Genomic DNA, 24,718 nt, shown 5'->3' on the forward strand with positions numbered 1-24,718 from the left:
ATTTAAAATTTTTACTTTTACAGTCCTGTATCTTGTTTCCTTTTAGGCCTACACAGATCCTTCTGGATGTTAACTATCAAACACCTCATTTAGAGTAGGGAGTGGTACAGATGCATCACTATTAAAATCATGGTAAACACCACATGTGGGACTATTAACATGCTCGCTGACGACTAAAAATTACCTTGGGAAGAATGCTAAGAGGTAAATCATGCAAATTCTCTCTTGGCTGAGTGGCAGAAAAGGAAACCACCTCCTATTTCCTGAAGCAGTCAGATCCTGTCTGCTTTCTGAGTTTCTGTTTTCATCCTGAATGGCACCTCTGTCATTCACATGGCAGCAGCAGGCTAACAACTAATAAATCACTTCTACTAAGTGAGCTTTTCCTTTCACTGCTTGCAAACAACTGGGCTAATTTATAACCAGAGGAGGCATGAGGGAGAGGCTAAAATTGGCTGTGGAGGTCAGACAGGTTATTTGACAACATGTCTTCACCTGGCGTAAAGGACAACAAACAACTAAGATCATGTGTAGACACACACCAGATGAGCACTATTAATAAATTAAGAACCAAATACCTTGCAGATTCAAATAATCCAGGCTCCTTGGTGAGAGGATGAACAGGACAACACCGACAGATTTAACAGTAAATCAGAAGCCTTTTTTCTTTAAGCACCTGTAATCTTAAGAATTTAGAAATGCGTCAACTCGACTAAAATTTGTTTGTTTTCATGAGTCAGTTTAAAGTCGTGCTTTATAATTTCTAGAAATGCAATGGATGAATATCACTCCAACTGAAATATATACAAAGCAAATTCATACTCACAACAGCAAATTCTGGTGCTCCAAAAATCTACAAAATTACTCCTCAAGTATCTCAAATTGTCCCTTATATAAAAGACAGAAAGTTTTGGGATTTTAACTCTTTAGATTAGATTTGTTCAAGCGTTGTGCCAATGAGAGAAGAGATTCCAAACTCTATAAAAAGCTATTGATCAACAAGAAAGTTAACAGCAAATTCATTTCTATTTCCCAGTGATGAGCAGGCGATTTATGTTGTTGTACTTTGTCACATTACATGGTTGAAACTGTAGCAGCAGCCTTCTAAACCAAGAAAACAACTTTTTGAGAGTAACTTCATGAGTCCTCATTAAGGAGGTGTGCAGTGTGTCTTCATTACATTATGACCCAAAAATGCCAGAAAAGGAGAGCTAGATTCTGCAGCAGACACAGTTTGTGTGTATTTATAATAGAGCAGTAATAGTGACTGAAATCCAGCAAAGCTTCCCAGAACGCTATAAATTATGCTGCATTATGCTGCGCAGCGAGCAGGCCAAAAATAATTTATACAGATACAACAATTCAAACACTCAACAATTTCTGCATCCCTTTAAAATCTTGCTTTAGCAGCACCTTTCAGAGGTCCCGGTTGAGACACTTCATTCCCATGTTACTAAGATATCGGTCTAATGAACGGAGGAAGCGAGAGAGGCACGGAATGAGGCAGTCAGAGAGAGTCAGTCAGAGGTTCTGCTTTCCTCAAAGAGACGGGAATGAAGGGAGTGAGGTCAAACCCCAAACTGCCAATGAACCATCAAGGTGAGACACATAAATCACAGCTCTCAAGTTCAATAGCTTTCTAAAAGGAGTTCACACACTCACTTACTCAACTCAGCCTTTTTCTCAGGCTTACACTAGTTCTTCAGGGTGGAAATATTTGATAGTTTTGAGTGAAAAAACATTTCATAGTTTCTTAGAGGTAATACTGCTACCTTGTATAGAACTTCAGCCCGTCAGAAAATTGTGATTTGTTGAAAATATAGAAAAGTGTATTTGAATGGAAGAAAACTGTATTTTATGTTAAAGGTTTTTGTCAATTTCAGAAGAAGAAGAAGTTTGTTAGGGGATCAGACTGGTTGGTTACTTAAACATGTTGTTTTCTATTGCCCTGTTTATCTCCAAAAAGACTACTTAGAAAAAATTGTTAAAAAAGGTATCAGGTAATATTATTAGTCTTATCTTATTAATTAGCTGATTTATGGGGAATGTTACTTGCAATAATTGCTCATCACCAACATTACTGTCAAATCTACAATAAGTGATAAAATAGAAATACATGTCAAAGTGCAGTTTTAACAGCTATAAGTCACTTCCATTCATCACATAATGGAGTTATTCAGTCAGCCTGCAGTAAGGCATTAGTTTGCACTGGCAGCAACATCTACAATGACCTGTTTCAAAATTCTACGGAGCTGAACCAACTGCAGATAATCTCTAACAAGCACCCGTTCAACATCAATTACCACAAAATCTTCACCTAGCACTGTATTGTATCCTGGGCTGATCAAATCTGTAACATCGCTTAGTCTACAAGAGACATTGTGAACTTGGAGTGTTAAGTTTTAAGTGTTAAGTGATTTCTTCACCAAAAATCAGTTAGCAATGTACTTCTCATCTCTGAATGTCATTTTATGCTTCTATGGTATCATTTCTGCAAAGGAAATTAGTTTAAGGTTGACTGTATAATGACACAGAGAAAGTACGCAACAGTTTAGTCAGATGTGAGAGTGTGTCAAGACCTTCATGTTCATCGTCTCAAACTGTACTCAACCCAAAAAATTCCAAGCTCATGAAAAACCCACTGAGCAACCCCTCAATTTTATCAGCTAAATAAATGGCCCCCACAAAAAAATCTCCTACAAGCCAGCTGAAGCATGCAGCAGTTTCCAGGTTTTGAAGCAGGCACATGTTTCACAGTGACAATGATGCCATACTAAAAAAGTTTTCAGAGCCATTGTGCTGCCTGGGCCAAGTGCCATTCTCTCTGACCCCTCCAAATTCCCTTCCCCCCGTCGGCCTTCAGTCCACCTCCCTTCTCACTCTACCTTGACCCTCAAAACTTCAAATGCACAAAGCCCCTCTTATCACTACAGCTCACAAATTAATTGTAACAATGAAGCATGAACTTGGCCACACTGAAATGAAGTGGAGGAAAAATTAGGCTCAGTTTCTGTGCTCGAAAACAGAACTGTGAGTCCAACAAAAAAAACTCATAATAGGGAACTGCTGGCAACATAAGGATCAAAAGCAACAAGGATTCAAACACACTGCTGAGAATTCAGGCGAATGGAGATTCTTGGGGAGTACAGAACTTCCAAAAAGTGCTAAGAGAGAAAGAGAGAAGCACTTACCACATAGATCCCGACATCCGAGCCCAAGAATGACAGATTCCTCTCTTGTCTATCTCCGATCCACTTCCATTTTTCTGAGCTCCCATATGGCACCCCCCACCCCTTCGGGAGGCAGAAAGCAGAGAGAGTGCGACAGAGGGAGAGTCTAACACACAGGGAGAGAGGTGGGGTGGGGGTCATTAGTCCTGGTGTGGAGATGAAGGGGATTGTTGCAGCTGTGCACCCCCGTCAGTATCTCCTCAAATCCAATCCTCTCCTCCATGTGTGTCTGCAGCACCGCGGAAAAAGGCAACGGACACAAAGTGATCCTCTTACACAGCCCAGAGAAAGAGAGAGAGACAAACAGGGAGAGCGAGGGAGGGAGAAAGACACACAGAGAGCGAGAAACATAGAGAGGGAACGGCAGTGAACGAAAACAAGTGAGCTAGTTAGAAGGCCGAGGCAGCTGGAGAAAAGCAGGTTCAAGTTTTCAGCGTTTCCTTTACTGTGTCGTAGAACTCTGCCGGCAGAGTGGGAGGGAATAAGCAGGAGCTTCTAGGAAGCCGAGGAAATAGTGCATAATACCTTCCAGCTTCTTTCTACCCCCACTTCTCCCTCCCTCCCTCCCTCTCTCTCTCTTTTCTCTCACTCTCTATCACTCTTTCTCTCTCTCTGGTAATAATCCTGGCTGCAACAACCCCCTCCTCCGGGCACTGGAATGCAAGGCAAGAGTTTCAAGAGGCCCAGTTAGACAACCCTCAGAGTCACTGCACCTTGACCCCCGGGTCAGACACAGAGTATATATAATGTGTGTGTGTGTGTGTGCGTGCGCGAGTGTGTGTATGCAGGAGGGGTGGAGAGCTTTAGTTGTGTCTGTGTATGCTTAAATTTGTGGGGCCAGCTTTGCCTCAGGAGATCACATAACCAAACCTGGACAGCCACTTGACAGAGATAATACTGTGGGACACGTACACTGCTGTAGTAAGTCACAATCAATGTAGCACTGACTGGTGTTCCATGCACACAATAGCTGCCTTCACCCTGTGTGACTGATTGTATTAAGCTGCTTTATATGATGGAAGAATATCTGTGCTTTCTCAGTTTTCAGTGGTTTTAGATTATTCACTTTGTGTCGTTTGCTAAATCAGATGTTCACTTGGCTGCATTTTAAGAAGTTGTCATATGTATATGTAATTTGCACCTATATTTTAGAGGAGTTTTTTATGAATTCTTTTTAGAAAATTAAAACATATAAACGGATGGAAAGAAGGAATGAATTGCTACAACACCTAATCCATTTCAACAATTCAAATCAGACACAGCCGGAACTGAAGTTATAGAGCTTTCCAATTTTCATCCACATCTTTTTTCTTTTTTTTTTTAGATTTCAGATTAGTGGCAGTAAAAGTTACGCAACTGGACTTGGTTTTGTTTGGACGCTGTGCTAAAACAAGTTTTTGAATCCCTCCAATCAGGCAGGTTTGCGTCATTTGAATCAGAGAAGCTGGTACTGTCTGCCAGTCAGGGCCCAGTATTGTGGCTGTTCTGCATGTAAAAACCTATTCTTCAAATTCATTCAAGTGTCCCAGCTAATACGGGTCCCTCCTGTCCTCACTCTCTCTGTCTGTCTCTGTGTCTTTCTCTCACTCCCTCCCACACACAAACACCCCATCACTCCATACCTTTCAGCAAAGACATGTTTAACGGTTTAACGGAGGTAAAAACATTACATACTGACTTACGGACAATTTCTCTCTTACCAGCAAACAGGTATTTTAACATTCGTGAAATACTTTATGCATTCTGTAACAAAAAACAATATTAGCACAACAAAAGCACCTTCTCACATACACTTCCACAGCTCAATAATATGAGAGTAAAACAAATAAACAAACAAACAAAAAGGTCAGATCACTTACCAGCTAGAAGTTCATGTTTATGCCGTGGTACCAGGGCGGTGCTGACAGGAAGATCCTGTGAAAGAAATAACATACATTATGCATCCACCTCCAGGACCCAGCTGTACTTGTATCGTAACATGAGGTCCGATGAGGGTATAGAGACCACACAAGGAAAAACCTTGGCCAACTGGACACAAAGCTCTCATAACAATCAGGTCCCATATATTTGCATTTTTAATGAAACACAAAACACAATCATTTGAATTGAGTGTGATTTGTAAAAGTTTGTTAAAATATACAAAACAAATACATTTCCATGTTTTTTACCCCTCCCACAACAACAGTGACTATTTTAAATTTAAATATGTAAAAGTAATAGTTTTTGAATGAATAGCTGGTCTTGTTATGATCAAGAAATTCATGCTAGTAAGTACAAAGTATAATAGAATCTGGTTGACCTCTTTAGTCATAATGTCCAGTCGGCACCTGTCACCACATTTAAGTCTTAGTATAGAAGTAGTTACCTGCTCATGCATAGAGTTTATAACAGATACTAAACACACTGCAAACATTTTAACTGGAATAAAACATGATTTATAAAGCACAGATACAGAGTCATTGTTGTCTTCCATTTGTTAAAACTTTAAAGATTTATCCCATGGTATCGGCCAGTGGCAAAACAGAATGGATGGAAACAACACTATTAGCGATAACAAAACAAACCACTTCTTTAATTTTACTAGAATAGCGACTGGTGAATCTTAAAAACTTTAAAATGTGTGAAAATGTGGTCAAATTCTTCAAATGTCTGCCACTTTCATTTAAAATTCCACCTCCACTATCAAAACACTGATATCTAACAGGAGTTAATACCCTGTTGACCAATAAAGATTACTTGTGGTATTTTGGATCCCACGTCCCAATTGGTGAATCTCCCAGACTCGCCTTTACAAATTCAATTAGAAACCATGTTTGTACCTAAGTTGTCACAAGGGAAGAGTGGAATGCCTCAGGGTTTCTTCCTAGGCCTCATTTTGTCCTGACTTTAGCTGCTTCCTCTGGGTTATTTGATTCACAAAAAGCATGTTCCTTTCCAGTATTGTTCTGCTGACAGCCACTTCTTTTCACCTATAAGCCAAACTGACAGCCATGAACCACAGACACTGAATGAATGGTCACATTCTCATACCTATATTAAAGAAGAACAAAGCTGTCCAGTCTTCTCTGTTGAAAGACTCTGGAACATTCACTACAGATGGAAACTTCTTTGGAAAAATGTTTGCTTGTTACAGTGCAAATTTTTTTGTTGGAAATTCAATGGGGGGAAAAAAGTATTATTAATGAAAGCTACTAGTGCCTTTGAATCTGAAACACACAGTCTGGCTTATTCATTCAACACCTTCAGTATTTAGTTCTTGACTTCTCAACACATAAATATTTCAGTGCTTGGCTACCAAACAATGTGGGAAAATCCTCTTGACAACAAAACTACAGTGGCCACTGACCACAACAGTACAGTTCACGCTGTTTCTTCTATCACTCTACTACCTTCACAGATAAACTTACCATAGTTACATATAATATCAGGTCTATGTCACTGGAACTGCTTTGCCAGGAGACAGCTCAGTTTCAAGTTTACCTCCTGTCAGCTGTAGGCCTTTTTCACAGTCAAAATTTCAACATGTCATTGCATGAAATCTCAGGAGTGCTTAACATTTGTCACACCTTATGTAGAATAATGTGATCATACTCCAGCTGGATCGATAAATGAGCCAGGCCAATATATTACCCCAAATTAGATTATTGCAGTTATGTCAGTTTCAGTGTAAATGCTGGCTGATACGTAATACTGCCAAACATGAGGCCATGGGCATGAGGTCATTTGGGTGTCACCATTACATAGCTTGTCCACCAGAGAATAATTTTTTCAGCTGTTAAATGTCTCACTCAAGTGTGTACCTTGGTCATGATGCTTTGAAAAAACAATCTGAGGGATCCATATCAAGATTGTTATTTATGTTACATATTTATGCAAAAAATTTATGACAACTGATGTCACAATTGTCTCAAAATTCCAGTATCAGTGAGGCGATAGCTCCTACATTCACCTTCTACTATGGCTCCATCCAATTTAAGGGCCCCAGTAAGTCATGGCATTGTGACAGTGAGCCAAGCAAGCACAATACCTGGACCATGAAACTGAAGCAGCTAAATGGAATTAAGCCATTACTTTATCATACACAACTGTGATATATAATATGTATAATAGAAAATATTCGCTTTGAAAACGGTCCATTGGTATCGGCAAATATCGAAAAAATAGATTGTAAAAAGTCTTTTTCGTTATTTCTGTTCAAATAAGCATTTTTTGCAGCACCACCAAAATACAGCATCAATCATTATTTAAACATCATGTCAAAGACCACATCATACAAGACCGTGAAAACTTTTCAGAGGTTGGACAGGTTAATGAGCTGTACAAAAAGTATGAGCAGTAAGTTCAGTATAACACATAATAACTGAATATGACCAGATCCAGCTCCACCACAGTTAAACGAAGCATTACTTACTTAACTCTTTATCCTTATTTTCATACTGCTCTTGCTGAATGCTGGTAAGTATGTGTTTACGTCTCTGCTACACCTTTCAAAATGCATTTGTATCAAGATGTTTTTAAAGCTTGTTGTTGAATCACAGATAGTACTGCTGAGTCAGCTGAAGATGGATCTGCTTCAGCTCTGTAACTTGAAAACTGGCAAATGTGGCTTTAAAAGGTGTGTCCAGTCAGGGCTGAGCTTGAGGTACAGTAGATGTGCCATGAGGTTCAGCTTTAGACCATGCAAATGAGCTGGTGTGTTGCTGTCCTCCTTCCTATTCTTACTCTTCTTTTATCGCTACAAGCAGCCGAGATGTATCTCAAGCCTGCTGCTGCCCTCCACAGGTAATAAACAGACATACCTATTCAGTTACTGGTCAGTGGAAGTCAGAGAGTGACAATATCCTGGGTATCCTGGGTATTTCTACGTCTGCCATAAAAAACAGCAACAAACAGCTTTGATCCTCTTCACTTGCTTGCAAGTGTTTTGGGAAGAATTTAAGTTTGGGCTCATAATCAGACATATGTGATCTTACATAGGCAGAATAGGAATTTGCAAGAAATTTAGGATATGCTGCATTCATGCTCGCCTTAATGAGATCCAGTACATTAGAGAATATAGTGCTTATTTTCAAGAGAGAGGAAGGCAGATTTCTATTGTTTATCATTCCGTTTTCATGTGGAGCATAAAAAAATATTTCCTGTCCTGAAACATACAGGAAAGGTTTCACAGCAACTGTTTACTTGATGCTCAATGTGTGACGCCACCACACAGCAGGTGACAGATCTTCTGAACTTTCATAGCCTTCCTCCTCTTTCTGGGAAAATGTTTTAGTTTTTACTCCATACACTGCAAGGTTAGACTCAGAGGAGGGTATAGAGTGTGTACAGCAGAGATACAGTACAATATCACACTTTCTCTCATGCTTTCCCTTCACAGACTGGAGAAGAAAAATAGAACAAGAATATTTGATACAAGAGCAAAGAAGAGGCATCGTGTCCACTCAATGATTTCAATTTCTAACTCCTCAGTTTAGTTCATTCATGAGCTACGTCAGTGGTCACCTTGCTGATTGACAAGCAATAACTTGAGATCAGAAATAAATTCTGATTTCATTATTTGCATCTTACACTGAGCAGCAATGTTAGCAAGGTGTACAGCACTTCTTAACATATTAAATTTCACTAGAGGAAGGTATGACTCAGGTGTGTTCAGCGGGGATGCCCGTTTCAGGTTTACCTCTCTGATTTAATACCTTGACGTTATTCCCTGTGGATAATGTATAACAAGAACTTCTACAATCTGAGGCTTTACTCTCATCACTCTTTGTGTGAAATATTATTATTGTTATTATTTCTGTTGACGAAGAAGACTGGACAATCAGAAAATGACTGAGAACACCTGAAGCAAAACCCAGACACACACACGCCCACTGGAGAAACCTCTGCAGGGCAACCTTACACGGCCAAAGCAGTGTTTGAATAACTGTGGCTGCAACACTGGATGAAAATTGATAAATGAAGAGGAAAACAAAGGAAACATTGCTTTCCAGTGTCTCTGAGTTGTAGCGTAACAGTCTATCCACTTCTCCATGGAATAAATTAAAGAAGTTAATAGTTTCTGTAGCCTCAAGAGAAATTGAAATTATTACAAAACAGAACATTTATATGACAAATTTTATCAGCAGGAGAGAGGAAGATTAGTCACAAATAATAAAGAAAAACAAAAATGTTGCTTTAGGTGAAGAGAAATCTAGTGAAAAGCTCAAAATGACTCATGGAAAGGCAGAAAAACAAAAGATGTCTGAATCTCAGTCCTCTGAACGAAAAAAGGTTCAAACGCTTTCAGCTGCTTTTCTGGACTCACCCAGTGGTTTCCTCTGTTGTTCTAGGGGATGTCAGCTCCAAACAGACTGCTTTGGCTACGGGAGCAATTTTCCTGCCAACTATCCTTTTTCTGTACAAAACGTGTTTCATCCCTGCCACGATAACAGTGTGTACAACTGACTGTAACCTGTTACAGGATGTACAGTCACTGGCACCTACACACTGTCGGCTAACACGCTGCTGACATCCGACCTGAACTTCTTCACACACTTCTCTAACTTCTCATTTCATTTTATTGTAGCTTGGTACAATTTTAACCAAATAAGAGAATCGTGTGTGTCTTAATTTTCAGTGTTAAAACGGCAGCTAATGATAACAGGTAGCGTTAGCTAGCTAGCTCATTTACTTAAGCTAGAACCAAATGAGGCGAATTAAGGAAAATGAACATATTACATATATTATACACACAGTAATATACAGAATTCTACTTAATTTTATCGAAAATAAAACAAAGATACAATAACTGCTGACAGGCCGCTCACTGATGTATGCAAGAAAAAAAAGAGAAGGAAGCGAATGGAAACCGTGAAACTTTCTTCCCTGTTGTAACGAGTAGCATCACCTGAGGGTCCACAGAGAGCCTTCAGGGAAAGAGGTCCGGCTGGGCGCCACCAACTGTAACGGCATGGAAACGCAATGGATTATGGGGGTTTGAGTTTGAGTTCGGGGGGAATGCTCAAAATAAAAACAAATATATCTCTCGTAAAACTGCTTATTCTGACGTTTTGAGGCCGACATAAGCAACAATTAATGACTGTTCTGATTTAGTTTTTCTTTTTTAATTGTGAGTGAGCTTAGCAGACGGACGTCAGTGAGGGAGTGTTAAAAAAAAGAGGTTTAAACAAACGCAGCATGTTTCATAGTGATGCAGACATCCAGGACTACAGACAGGTCTGACTGCTCTGGGCTCTGTGGCAGCAGGATGTTCTCCCCGTCTGATTTGTTTGCTTGACCTTTAAAAGCTTGACTGAAATTGGGCTCTAGGCATGCTGAAGTTTCAAAGTGAGTCAAAGTGAATTCCAGTTTCAGTTTGAAGTTGGATTTTTGTCATGTGGTCACTGACTACACTGGCCTTTTATGGTTGGGAATATGTAAAATAAAATATCTATAATTTCTACAGCATTGAGGAACTCACTAACAATGGCAGAAAGCTTTGTCATACTTTAACTTTTCTGAAAATCTGAGATGCTGCTATCCTGTTTTGTTTTATTTTCTGCACAGAGAAAAAAGAAATCTAACAAAAATGCATGAATCCATTTTTTCATATTATTTGAAAAAGGGAACAACTTGCAACAAAGACCACCTATAGAAACACTGCAGGAGTGCGGTATGTGTCCCAGAGCAGAGGTCCAGCAGGACTCTCCTCCAGCTTTTTGTGCTGCTCCCATGTGAGACCTGGTTTAACTTCGTGCTGCTGACAGTAAACATCTTAAGAATATGGATTTCGAGTGATACCTTTTGGAGAATTGTAATCATTAACAGCCTGGTCATTTAGGTGGTGCTCAAACATTGTCTTTCATGAAAATCAGTCTGTTTAAAAGCTGCTATAATTAATACATGTTGGCTTGGCAGCTACCACAACCAACATCAGTCATACAGACAACTTCTTCATAGTTGCTGCCAACATCAAGTTTACTGTCACATGCATTAGTCAAACTGTTGATATAAAGAAAGGTTCTTTGAGGACAACCTCATAAATACTTTTAACACCGCTTATTCCGTCCTCCTGCCAAACAGCCGGCGGGTTCTAAATAAAACTAGATATGCCAAGAGAGCTGGCAGGAGGAACAATGTTCCTCAGTGATCTTGGCCATGGGGGGGGGGGGGGGGGGGGGGAGAAAACTGCAGGCTGAAAGGGCTTAAGGTAATGATTCATGGCCTTGGGTTTCAGTGAATGCTTCTTCATATATTAAAAGCATCAGTCCTTTTCTTCATTGACTGGAAGCCAAGACACTCTTTTTGCTGATTGTGACTTTGCCTAAATGGGAAATTGAATGCTGAATGTCTGGAGTGCTTTTCACGGGAGTGCTCAGTGCTCCTGCTTCGTTTCCTTCACTCTGTGTTCATGACTTCATTTGTTATTGGCTGCTTCTGAAAGAAATGTATTCAATAGCACTTAGGAGTTACCTCATCAACACTAGTTAAGAACTTATTACAAAGGATTAACCATGCCAAGGCAGTTATGCATTTCAGTGCAGATCTAAAACAACACTGAAAAAATCTTAAATTACTCTCATTACAGAAATACGCAAAACCTGCCATCATTTTAAATGGTTTTAAAGGACATTTTCTGTAAAGGTCATTGATCAAATTAAATTTTAGGAAACACAGCAGAGTGTAGTTGCAGCTTTTGCCCTGACCTTCATGCCTTCATATTGGTTTTACAACTGCGATTTTACAAAAGTTGGAAAAGTTTTTACAAACACACTGTGTTTATTGATAATAGTCTCACAATGAACTCCTGAGTCCATGCAGTAACATCCATCCATCCATTATCTATACCGCCTATCCCTTTCGGGGTTGCGGGCGGCTGGAGCCTATCCCAGCTACAATGGGCGAGAGACGGGGTACACCCTGAACCGGTCGCCAGCCGATTGCAGGGCGACATGTAAGGACAAACAAACATTCACACTCACACTCACACCTACGGACAATTTAGAGTCATCAATTAACCTAATGAGCATGTTTTTGGTCTGTGGGAGGAAGCCGGAGTACCCAGAGAGAACCCACGCATGCACGGGAAGAACATGCAAACTTCACACAGCGCACTACCTGCTGCGCCACCGTGCAGCCCTCATGCAGTAACATCCTTTATCCAATCATGTGTTCACAAAGTGGTGAACCTCTCTCCATCCTTGCTTCTGAACACTGAGCCTTTCCAGGATGCCCCTTTCATACCCAATCATAATACTATCACCTGTTACCAGTCAACCTGTGTACCTGTGGAATGATCCAAACAGGTGTTTTTGGAGCATTCATCATCTTTCTTAGTCTTTAGTTGCTCCTGTCCCAACATATTTGAAATGTGTTGCTGCATCAGATTCAGAATAAGCAGATATTTACAAAAATCAATGAAGATGATGAAGTCAAACATTAAATATTGTCTTCATATATCCTTTTTGACAATATAGTATAATGTTTTTGCAAATTATCACATTTTGCTTTTTTTATGTTTTAGACAGCATCCTCATCTTTTGGAGTTGGGCTTTTAGCAGTTTATCAGTAGTGACTCTGCCACTCTAATCAAACCCCTCATTTCCAGAGCTTTGAACAGACCTCTTTTGGCTGGAGGACAAAGTGGACACAGCTTTGTCAATGTCAAAGCTGTCTCTCTCTTTCTTTGGCATGTTAGTATTTATCCACAGCGTCACTCTATTTAGATCAGACAGAAATCACATGTGCCTACTTTGCTGATATGTTAAAAATATCTCAGTATGTTCATCACTGGTTAAATGAAGACCCACGAGGGGCTACTATTGGTCTGCTACTGCTACAATCCCATAATCCCCTGTGACCATCTTGTGATGTCAGTGCTTCATCCTGTTGCAGTCTTATCAGGGCAAACACATGTTGGGTTCTTTCCACATGTGCTGATTGAATGCAGATCATGAGCACAGTGCCACACTGTGTGTTTAGAAAGGAGCCTGGTGGCATTTTTTACTTTTTCAGCCAACACACGAGTCCCAGTGCCTATGATTAGAGAGAACAAGGAATGGTGAGAGGGATGGTCAAGCATGAGGTGACCTCACTGCCTGTTTTTTCCCCCTTGTCTTCAAACCTGCCAACAGACGGAGTGGTGAAAACAGAGCGCTCTGACAATGCTGAGTTGACAGGCTCATGAAAGTCAACAGGGCTAGAAAACGAGTATAAACAAAACAAAAGCAAGTGACAGAAAGCTTGCCCAGTTTTTAGGTCAGAGTTAGCTCAAAAAAAAAAAAAAAAAAAAAGATTTGAGGAAAAGCACACAGTCTGCAGCCTGCTGCCTACAGTGAGATGCTTATTTCCTAGGCAACAGAGCCAACAGCAACAACACAGCCAATCCCATGAGAAAAGATCAACATCACTCATTACCACAAGATGTTTATTAGTGTTGCCCTCACTGATGGCCCGAAGAAGCAGATCTCAGCAGTTTGGTGGCGGCTGCTGGGCTTCCAGTAATGAGGCATTCAGGCAGCGACCTCACCTTTTGTTTGCCCACCGATGGAAGTCTTGTTTGGCCCAACTGCGTCTCCATGGAAGTGGCACCTTGAGAGACTCAGCCTCCTCACCTCAGACTTCTTGTCCCACCAAGTTTCACATGACATCCCGGTGTGAGGCAGTAGCTGCTGTGAAACACCAGCCCCTGGCACGGAGCCCAGATGACATTTTTCTCCCTGCGCAACTTTTATCTGACCATAAAACACAGCTCAACAAGGGCAGGACTCTCAGAAAGCACCATTACGTGCTAAGTGAACGGGCAGCAATTTACCATTAGCTATTCTCAAACCTGACTACAAAGAGGTGCTTGTTAATTGATATTCAGTTGAAGGGGGATTAAAGACCCACATGAACAAAGATGTTAAATATGTGTTCAGAATGGCTGTGTGAAGAATGCCCTCCGCTGCTTTCTATTCATGCGACGGCTGCAAATTGCCTGCACCGTGAACTTGGAACCGTCTGTGCTCTGAGAGGCTTTTGCCTGAATCAGCCTCTGCAGCTGCAGAAGGCTGAGCTCCCGCCGCACACTTATTTTCTGCACATTTCTAAAGAACGAAGTCTTTGACAAACACAAAATGCTGACTCAGCTGAAAGGTGAGTGGAAAGTAAAGTGTAAAACTTGGATAAGGAAATTGGAATTGTAGGAAATAAAAGAGGAAATTATCAAATGAGGATGAATCCTTACCAAAATGGGCAGATGCTCTCACAATGATTGTTCACAGCTTGGGCAATAAAAACATCCACAGTGAAGCCCAGAGCCACATCCTGTCAGAATCTCAGCCATTCCAGCAGCTATTCCCAGTCATAATCATCAAGTGGTTATTAGACAGGTTGTCGACGGTGTCCTTCACATGGGCTGGAAAACACCCAAGCACCCAGACAAAGACCTTCAGCCTCCTCATTGGTGCAGTGCTGGAGCTGGTTGGTGAGGACAGCAGGGACAGAGGTGATGGATTTGTTGTAGAAACCACATGCCACAATCCACTACGATCCAGAACCACAATATCCTTGCTGTGTGTTGCACCAAAGGAGAGCATCTCTTCACAGTAAAACTCTCATTTTTCTCTGCTTCATAGACAATTCTTCCAGTGTTTTGGTATTCTGGATTAGACCCATGAACCCAAACCTGCTCAGACTTCTACAAAACAAATGTATGATTCAGCACATTGACTGGGCTATTTATGGTTGATGGCTTGCTAATAATTTGGCTACACTCACTAGCAGTGTCTCTTGATGTCATATGCAAGACTCCAGATCCTCACTACTTAGAATTCAGAACTCGAGCATGTGTGGCCTTTTTGCATGAAAATCAGCTAAACGTTTAACTGAATGTCAAATTATCTGCAGGGTATTTTTCTGTCTATTGACTAATTGTTTTATCCTCAAAAGACTCCAGACACTGCATGGCTTGGGGGCAATAAGTATATCCAAATACAAAATAAAACAAATATAAAGAACATTTTAGCTTCCCACCCTGAGCGTCGCATCTGAGGAAAATGACCCGTGTGTGAATATGGTCTAGACTAGTGGTTTTCAAAAGGGGGGCCTCAGAAAATTGGAGGGAAGTTAAGAAAAAAAAAACAAAAAAGCAAAAAATGTTAGTTAATAATGTTCTTATGCTAAACAAATGTATTAATTATTGAATAGTGAACACACACACAGTTGAGAGAGGTTTGATTTCTTTTGTTCTGTTCTTGTCTGTCAACAGTTTGTTGAAAAGTTCATTATTCAGTGGGAATATAATACAGCGTTGAAAACATGTTCGTTAATATTCTTATGCTAAACAAATGTAATAATTGTTGAATAGTGATTAAAAGTAAGAAAATCATTCTAAAAGCTGATGTTTCTTTACATATTTTGTAGCATTGTCGGTGGGTTTGCAAAGGGGGTCCCTGGCCAGAAGCTAATGCTGTTTGGGGGGCCATGGCATGGAAAAGTTTGGGAACCCCTGGTCTAAACAGCTTAAAAAAATCAAAGATGGCGCAGATATCTTCTTCTCTCCAGCCAACTAGAGGGCTGCTCAGCAGCAGTGCTGAGACTGGTGGCTGGAGGATGTATTGCACCTATGAATTATTCAAACTCTAGTTTCATTTATAGAGGATGATGTAAAGAAGGACAGTTTTTAATTGGATAATGGTCCTTTTACTTAGGAGGAATGTCCAGTTCGGATCAGAAAGGTCCAATTATCAGTCTTAAAATGAGAGCAGGGTAGCATGCATCTCTAATTTAGAGAGTAAAATGTAGTCATACAAATACAGGACAAACCCACCTTTGAACACACATTTATTTTGATCCATGTGCACTTATGTGTGCATATATGTAGGATGTTATGCACACATGAGAATTTCATCGAATATATGTATGATAAGGACTTGAGGTGAGCATATGGTTGCAGCTGTTTTTCCCCTCTAACAACTGCAGGTCACGAATTGTGTCCATGGGGTTTAAATTTGGATGCTGCTGGAAAACCAGTTCAAACCGCTCATTAAACCTGTCCATCAGTATCACGGACTGTAAGCACTGCCACTGTTTCCACTCTATAATCATCATAGAACTTGGCCTCATGCCCCACTTCAACTCAATAGAAATAATGAGCAAAATTAGGGGATGCTGCTGCCAATAATGATAATTAATGCCCCATAAACATTTTCAACCCAACAAGGTCTACTTACATAGGTCTATCAAAAGGCCAACTCAAAGGTGGTTCCACACAAACCACGCACACGCAGAGCACGCAATGCAGATGATAACTGCTGCTCTGGGATTTTTCTAAGGAGGGTAAAACAAGGACAACGTACAAACTGACACACAGTCGATCCTAAACTCGGGTTACTCGGGTCTTCTGACAAATGTTAAATACTCACAAATAGATGCAGATGATGAATCTGAGCACATTCTGTCTGGCCTTTGAAATCCACTTCATTTCAGAGAAAGTCCTACAATGGAGTTAAAAATGGGGGTAAGAATCCCCCAAAAAACTATGAAATGTGGACTGCTAAACAACCACCTGCTGTCTCAGTAGTAGACTATAAAGATGGGTCAGCAGAGCAGCTGTTATGCTGCTGTTACAGGATTGTATGGTTTAGCCTTTCTGTTGCTTATTGTAGGTTCAGACATTTTAATTTGAGAGAACAGGATGAATCTGCTGCCTTTCTGTTAGAGGGAATCTTTCACTCTTTTCAGTTACTGGTACGCTGTGAGATTCAGGCTTTCACAAGAGTGGAAAGTAGGTTCAGATTCAGATTAAGATTTACTCAAAGAAAACATGATTAATTTATAAGACACATTTGTTAATGATGACTTACGCCATTTGGAATCAGCTGTTAGCAGTTCCCAGTGACGTCCACTTTAAATTTCTCACAGGGTTTCATTTAAATAGCCTTTCAGCATCCAAGTTGTCAAATTTAAAAATAGATACAGAAGCAGATTTGTTTGTGTTTTGTTCTGTCTTCTCACATTAATCATCTCAGGACCCCTCGGATTCACCTGGTGACCCTTTGGAGGGAGCCTGACCCCTGCGTTGGCAGGCAGACTAAACTAGCTAACTGTATATTAAGCAATTCAAACTAGCTCCATCTCGACCAGCTACATCAGTAGCGACGCTATTTACACTCTGATGCATTAGCATTAACTACCAAATAATGTCACACAGAGTAATATATTAGTCTCAGGGGTGGAACGAGTGCATGTTGCTGATGGCCGTTCTCTACTGTATTTACTGTTTAAGCAGTATTTTTCATGCAGGACTTTGACTTGTGATGGAGTATTTTTAAATCGCTGTACCAAAGTACAGGATGTAAATGCTTCTATAAACACTGTTAGATGGGCACCGTTTACATAAAAAAGCTTGAGCTCTTGTGCAAGATTAACTCAAACAAGTCAAAACATGCCAGAGTCGACAGTCTAAGTGTTTGAAGAACTGTTTCTGATGCTGAACAGCCTGCGTGGAGCAATACTCACTGCTCAAACAGCATCCAGCCACTGACATGGCAGGCCTGTGGCTGATAATACGGCTCGTTGATAAAAAGGCCATAGAAGGCAGACACAGCTGTAGGAGACAAGCTGTTAGCTGACAGCCCAACACTGGTACAGAAAGACATGAGGGGATGCACAACAATTGTAATGTGTCAATAGAAGTTCATCCCAGGCTAACGACAGACAGCAGAAACGATACAAACCATCAGAGTGTTTGTCAGGCGGCCTGTTAGCCTAAGCCAAAGATATTTAAGTGTGTGCAGACGTTTGGGTTAATATTCTGTGATCCTATGACAGCTGTTCTTTCAAACTCCAGTTAATCAACACAGGCAAGCCACACATGAATGGTGTGGTCCAGGCCTTGTGGAGAGACATCTTATTTAAGCAAGAGGACACTCAATGTCTTTCAGCATTTTTTCTACATGTCAGTGCAGGGTTATGATGTCATTTGATTACTTCTCAAGACGAAAAAAATCATCATGGAAGTGTTTTTACTGTAACAGCCTTTTCTCCTGATGTGTGTGAAATCTTTAGGTGTCTAAATCTGCAGATTTCCCCAACAAATTACTTTTGTATGACGTTGCCAGTTTCAGGAAAGAACTCCAAGATTCTCTTGTAAGCTCAAGCATATTTAAGACTAACGTGATGACAAAATAACAGCCAGGTAGGAAGTCGGCGTGCGCATGTAACCAATTCAGATTCTTCCAGGGCGATTCGTTTTCATGGCTCTGAGAACAGTTTTAAAGGATCACCTGCACAATGCTGACAGCACGGCTTAGAAGAAGCTTTGTGAAAATGCTTCCTGCCTTCATCACATGGGTTGCTTGTCATGATCAGTGTTCCTGGAAATTAGTATTACTCCAGGAAATTAGTCCAAAATTGCATTAAAAAATAAATAAAAAAAATCAAAGCAGCTAAAATTGAATCTCTTTTGTGTTGTTATTATTTTGGACATATGCTGTATGAGTTTGTATCCCCCCGTAATGAAAATCTGTTTCTAATAAGCTCCATAATACCAGCTGCATTAACGCAGCAGGACAGACGGAGATTTGGAGACCACAGATCTCAAATTTGACTCACAGAGGACAATGAACCTCTGCTTTCTTTGCTGCCAATCACCTTAATGTCTCAAATGAAAGGGCATGTTTCACTTCATACAACGATGTGCAACGTGAATCATAATGTCAGAAGTTATTGTTGTGCAAGCAAAGGAAAAATCAACATCAGGCAAAAGATTTGTTTATTTGGCCTAAAAGGGCCATAAATAAAATTTTATTCTCTCGATTTATTAACAAGCCACAGGAAGTCCATGGCTGTCTACCACAGCACTTAAAACATCTCATTCTGGCGCAGTCCACAAAGACATGAGACCCATTTGAGATACTCTGAGCCGCTGATAAATCTGAAGGCTCTCTTCCTTACTTCCTTAGAAAAATAAAACAAAACGTGGTAATACTGTACCAAACTGGAGGCAGAGCAGCAGGGTGACCCTTTTCACGCAGAGGGGGGCTTCAGAAAGGGCTATGAGCGTGGTCGGGGAAGCTTGAATCAAACAGCAACAACAACAATAATAAACTATGAAAAACTCTCAAACTCTTTTTTTTGCTTGTTTTTTTGCAAAGCTGAAGCAGAATGTGCTTGGCTTTCAACTGCTGCTGGATTGCCACTGTTGTTTCATCAACTTCTCTCTTTCTTTATTCCCTCCCACCAGTCTGTCCTCGCCTCCTCCCTCCGTCGCGTTTTGTTTAAAATAAGAGTCAACTAATATTTATAATGATAAAACCTATAGCAGCAAAAGAGTAACAGAGGAATAACAGCTAGAAGCGAGTGACCCCTGGATTTATAAGGAAGGCATGGGTTAAGAGAGGTCCATGGATTTCTGCCCAGGGTCGGGCCTGTGATAAGGGAGAGGTGTCTGGCCGTCCCTCCGAGCTCATCTTCCCTCGGTGGGCGCCCTGCAGACGGCGGCCATGATGCGGCTGAATCGTTCACACAGCTCCAGGGTGGTGTAGGTGGGCAGCTTGGGAGGATCGTGGAAGCTTTTGATCTCCGTCGAGCAGTCCAGTAACTTGGGGAGGAAGTCGGTCAGCTTTTCCTGGAGGTTGGCTGCAGCAGGAGGAGGACGGACAGAAAGACAGTCTGATTAACTGGACGGGCCTCGCATCACAATGTCGCGAAAATCTGATTCCCAAACACAGAAATCACACTGTAAATATTTTCAGTGTGATATCACAAGTCGTTTGAAAACATGCTCCACAACAGAAGCAGATTGTAAAACTCCAGTGAACAGGGCTCTGGGTGATAAGCTCAGCTTTCAGAGAACAGGCTCCCTCTGGACCGAGACTGGAACATGGCGATAAAAGCTGAAACCTCCTCGGTCCTGTTTTTCTACCAAAAACTTCTTTTCAAGAGCACTCTCGGATCATTTCTTAGTGCCATCTGGCAGACTATCTTAAAAATGATGTAGGGCTGCAAATAAAATCATTGTCTGTTAATCTGCATGTTATTTACTTGATTAATGAATGAATTGTTTTGTTTATGAACTCAACCAACAGTCCAAAATCCAAAGCTATTCAGTTTCTAATAATATAAAACAGAGACAACATACAAATACACCAAATGTTCGGCCTTTTTGATTGAAAAGGGACTCAAAGCAGATTCATTTTTTGGCAACTGACTAATCTTTAAATGTGCTTTATATCTATTTACACCATCTTTAAAGAGGACTGACGTACGTCGATGTGGTGACACACTGACAGTGAGCCAATGGGCCGACTTCACTTCAAGTCAAACAGAATACATTTTAGCACTTATAAGCAGTGTGAAAACATTTAAGAAATGTTTTATAATAGGACTCATGATTGTTTTCAGTATCAACTAATCAGCAAAATGAATTGCCAAAAAATAACTAGGCTTAAACAATTATTAAAATAGTCGTAGATGAATTAACATCTTATGAACTACCTGATTAATAATTCTAATATAATATTATGCAGATGTAAGCAGATATACAGTATATGTTTAAATGGGTTTAATGTACAACAACTGTAAGTGTTGACTGCTGGAAGCAGATAATGAATGACAATAATACACAGCTGTAATCAGAAAATATGTCTTCATAAGAGTGCTCACAATTGTTGACAAATACTCTACATGAATAAATATTTAATATGTCCATATTTCTGCTGACAACTACATCTATCATCTATCCATCAGTGTTTACTGAATGTTTGCATACAGCTCCTTGATGCTACGCAGGGACTGAAAGTAAAGTGTTACATCATGTTTTGTGATCATCTTTTTCCAGGCTGCGTCTTTAAGAGGAGCTCTGTAATCATGGAAATCATTTTTAAAACCACTCTCCAGCTGTGTTTACACGATAAAACAACACTGAGCCTTTACATTGTCAGATTTCCCACAGCAAGTGGAAATGCAGCTCAACCTTGAAGACTTCCTAATGTGTGAACTCAACAGTGGCCTGATTATGATGATCTTTGGCAGGGGTGCAGGGGATGTACTAGTAACCTTAGACTTCAACTCTCCAGAAATATCTAATGGGCCGAGTCTCTTCCTTCTCTCCCAGGGACTCACATTCCATCTCTTGGCCCAGGTAGGAGCACCAGCGGTTCCTCATGTCCTCCACTGCCAGCAGGTCCCTCTCTGTGTCGTGGACCAGCAGCAGAGGGATGCAGGGGACGACCAGCTCGTTCATGATGCCGAGGCCTGTGGTCACCTCCGGTTCTTCTCCCGACTCAAACATGGCAGCCGCTTGCTCGTTTAATTTCTATTGGGGAGAGGGGAGAAACACTCTTGAATCTTTAATACATGGGATTACATTCTTTACTAAAACTAAAACTAAACATTTGTCTTAGGCAGAACAAGAGCTGCGCCCAAAGACTCAGCCAGTTAAAATGTTAAAGTTAGTATTAGAAACTACTATTATTATTCTTTGTCTTATGACTTTGGGAGGATTTGGGGATAATCATCAGTGCTTTTAGTTTCTGAACAACTGTTCTTGAATTCAGGAGTTTAGGTGGGTGTAAACAGGAGGTATAATGGTGCCATGGAGTCAGTTAGCGTGCTGTGGGCTACAACTTGAGAACTGTGTTTTTAAACCTATATTTGCTTTGTCAAACTGGCAGCACTGAAAATATGCACAATTAGCTATTAGCAATTCCTGTTTGCACTGGATGGGATCACTGGATTACTCTGATACAGAAGAAAGCCTAAAAACCTGATGATTCTCTGCAAGTTCCACACTTTTTTCTGTGAGTTCTAAGCAGATTCATGGATGGTTATCCACAGAAAGAGCGGTGTCTTTGGAAACTGTAAGTCTCACTGAATGTAAAAATATGTCTGTGTTCACATTGGGGTTATAACTCGATGAGGGAGTACAAATTTTACCGCAGATTGCAGCAATTGGGCACCAACGGGTTTTAAAGTACCTTAAATGCCTCCACAGGCTGTGTCACAGCCACTGCTGACTGTGTTGATAAACTGCCAAATCAGCAGCAGAACAACAATAAGTAACTTCCTGCTGTTTTTAGCACACCGGCATGCACCTGCCTCTTTCACCTCACACTGTATCTTTGCCTCATATCTCTCGCTCCACATTCCCTCTTCAGCTCTCTCTGAGGAGGCGCCTCACAGTTTGAACCTCTGCTCTACATTCAACTGAAGATTACTAATTCTTATTTTTTAAACAGCTTTGTCAAAGGACACACTTCCCTGATTATAGAGTGTAATGTATTCTTTTAGTGTTATTGTAATTGTTTTTAGTCAAAACAATATCCTGAAGTGTTTTCATTTGACTCTATCATTCATTCACTGTTCTTGTTCTTTCTAGTGAAGTTTTCCATTTGTTCTAATGGATACTGTAAGAACGCAACAACTAAAGTACCGACAGTAATTCCACAGACATCGTTAATAATCACATAATATCCTACAGCTACTGGAACCGAAGTGGCTCCTTAAGTTCTTGCATGCATGTGGATACAAGCTTTTCCCCTGTTCTTGGCCAAAACCACCTTGCTGTCACAGACAAACTCCCTGACCTCCTCTCGGAGGAAAAGACTCGTTTTTTGCAGCCAGTTTGGAATTGGGGACGGCCAGGCTGGATTTGCAAAACATCCAAGTACATTAACTGTGTCAATGTTAGCAGTGTTTTCAATTAAAACAAGAGCCGAAGGTAAACAGCGGAGCGGACGCAGCCAGAGGTTCTGGCCAGAGATCTAAGATGACCGATCAGGCTGTGCGGAGCTGAGGTTTGAGGTTAGCTGAGGACACGTTTGTGTCTCATGGTAATGTGTTTACACTCACTGGCCCTCCTGTTTCCTATTCCCACTCCAATGATTACATTATGAGCACAATGCTGGTGTAAGGTTACTGAGTGCAGCAGCAAGAGGGCTGCTAAAGACCAGTATGAGGCTGATCAGACCAAAATACCCTCAGCCCTAACCAATAATACCAGAGAGCAGCCTGGAGCATGGTGGGGGTGAAATGAAAACGGGCTCACATCACCACGCTGAAAGGATTTTCATCCGTCAGGATCAGATGAAAAACCTTCACTGGAATCTTTTGTGGGCTGCAAGCAAGCCAAAGCAATATCTCAGTAAAAGGAATTTGATTTTAGTACCGCAGCTTAGTACTGAGGGAGAAATGTCTGGCCATGTTAGTTTTGCTGAGTCACTTTAACAGAGGAAGTTTGATACAGAAGGGAGGGAGTGACAAAGAAGAGACAGGGAACACAGAGAACTGCTGGACACAAAGGTGTCCACTGCACAACACACTCCCTACAGCGAGAAGGCCCACTCTGTTTAATTCAAGAAATCTGACGGAAAAGAAGAAACACATCCACTCATTTCAACAGAAATTCGACGAGTTGTTTGAAATAAATCCCAGAGCTCAGATTGTCTCACCAGCAAACACTCTCGACGATAATGACCGAGAAACTCCTCATCGTGCCCTCTGTACAGCCCTTTTGACAGAAGCTCCTTGTTGTACTGGTACGAGTAAATCAGATACATCAGAGCCTCCACATAACTGGAAAGGAAGAGATGAACAGATGTTACAATCAGACAAAATAGTATCAAAGTTGCACTAAGAACATGAAGAGTAAACCATTTCAAAGAAGAAATAAACCTGATGAACCCGCGGCACAACTCGAAAGCTAGGAGTAGCACAGGCTGTAAGTTGCTGCCCTCTGCAGGTGACATTTCAACATTTATCAGCTGCTACAGATGAGAAATTACCTGCGAATAAATGTTATGTGCCACGCTAAACTCATGAGTTAAAGCTCTAACAAGGTCGCAGGAGACTGGATTCTATTTTTCCAATATCAGATATTAGTACAAGCACTGGGAGGGTATCATCATACTTCGTCTTCTGAAAGAGCTCCAAGCCGGTCACCATGAAGATGGTTGTCTCGCGGAAATTCCTGTAGGCCTGATGCCACATCTGATAAAGAGAAACAGAAGTTACCATGGGCAAGAAATTCAAATCCAAAAAAGTCACATTGACTGGCAAATGAATAACTGTGTTACAGCCAAGCCCAGAAAGACAATGTGTAATACTGCATTTAAGGCAGTAGAAAAGGATACAACTATACTATTTTAGATAAAAAACACCCGGACGACACCACTGCTGACCTCATATTCATCCATGTTGACCTCCTCAGGCTTAATTAGGTCCAGTTTGGCACGTGCCACATTCATAATGCTCTTACATCTGTGGGAGAGGTGGGAAGACAGGAAGAGGAACTGGCGTTAGTGATGAGATGGTGAGTCATTGTGAGGCACTCCAGGAGATGAAAGAGTCCACCCTGCCCCTAGGCCTGAACATGGCCTAATGAATCACTCTTTAGTGCTGAGAGGAGAAGTGAAACACTCCTCCGGAGGCTCCTATTGAGGCCACATGCACACATAAATCTAATTATCTTGCTCAAAATAGAGGAGATGGGAGAAATCAGTTTTTCACTCATGAATATGGATTGA

General features: G+C 40.9%; 1 protein-coding gene and 1 long non-coding RNA gene across 3 annotated transcripts in view; both read right to left on the bottom strand.

The window, feature by feature from the left end:
* The window catches only part of LOC139344262 (uncharacterized), a 46,546-nt gene extending 42,866 nt beyond the window's left edge, over nt 1–3,680 (bottom strand). Inside the window, exon 1 of the long non-coding RNA XR_011603152.1 lies at nt 3,192–3,680. This is a non-coding gene — a long non-coding RNA (uncharacterized lncRNA). The remainder of the gene's footprint in view (nt 1–3,191) is intronic.
* A 15,270-nt stretch (nt 3,681–18,950) lies between these two features.
* Nucleotides 18,951–24,718, bottom strand: part of usp25 (ubiquitin specific peptidase 25) — a 35,512-nt gene continuing 29,744 nt past the window's right edge. For both annotated transcript variants that reach the window (XM_070982598.1, XM_070982599.1), the window contains 5 exons: nt 24,374–24,452; nt 24,103–24,182; nt 23,645–23,768; nt 21,318–21,510; nt 18,951–19,832 (listed from right to left, as the gene is read on the bottom strand). In XM_070982598.1, the coding sequence (XP_070838699.1) occupies nt 19,660–19,832; nt 21,318–21,510; nt 23,645–23,768; nt 24,103–24,182; nt 24,374–24,452 (649 nt within the window). In that variant the 3' untranslated portion in view covers nt 18,951–19,659. The remainder of the gene's footprint in view (nt 19,833–21,317; nt 21,511–23,644; nt 23,769–24,102; nt 24,183–24,373; nt 24,453–24,718) is intronic.

This window comes from Chaetodon trifascialis, chromosome 16, assembly GCF_039877785.1.
Source record: "Chaetodon trifascialis isolate fChaTrf1 chromosome 16, fChaTrf1.hap1, whole genome shotgun sequence".
NCBI classification, from domain to species: domain Eukaryota; kingdom Metazoa; phylum Chordata; class Actinopteri; order Chaetodontiformes; family Chaetodontidae; genus Chaetodon; species Chaetodon trifascialis.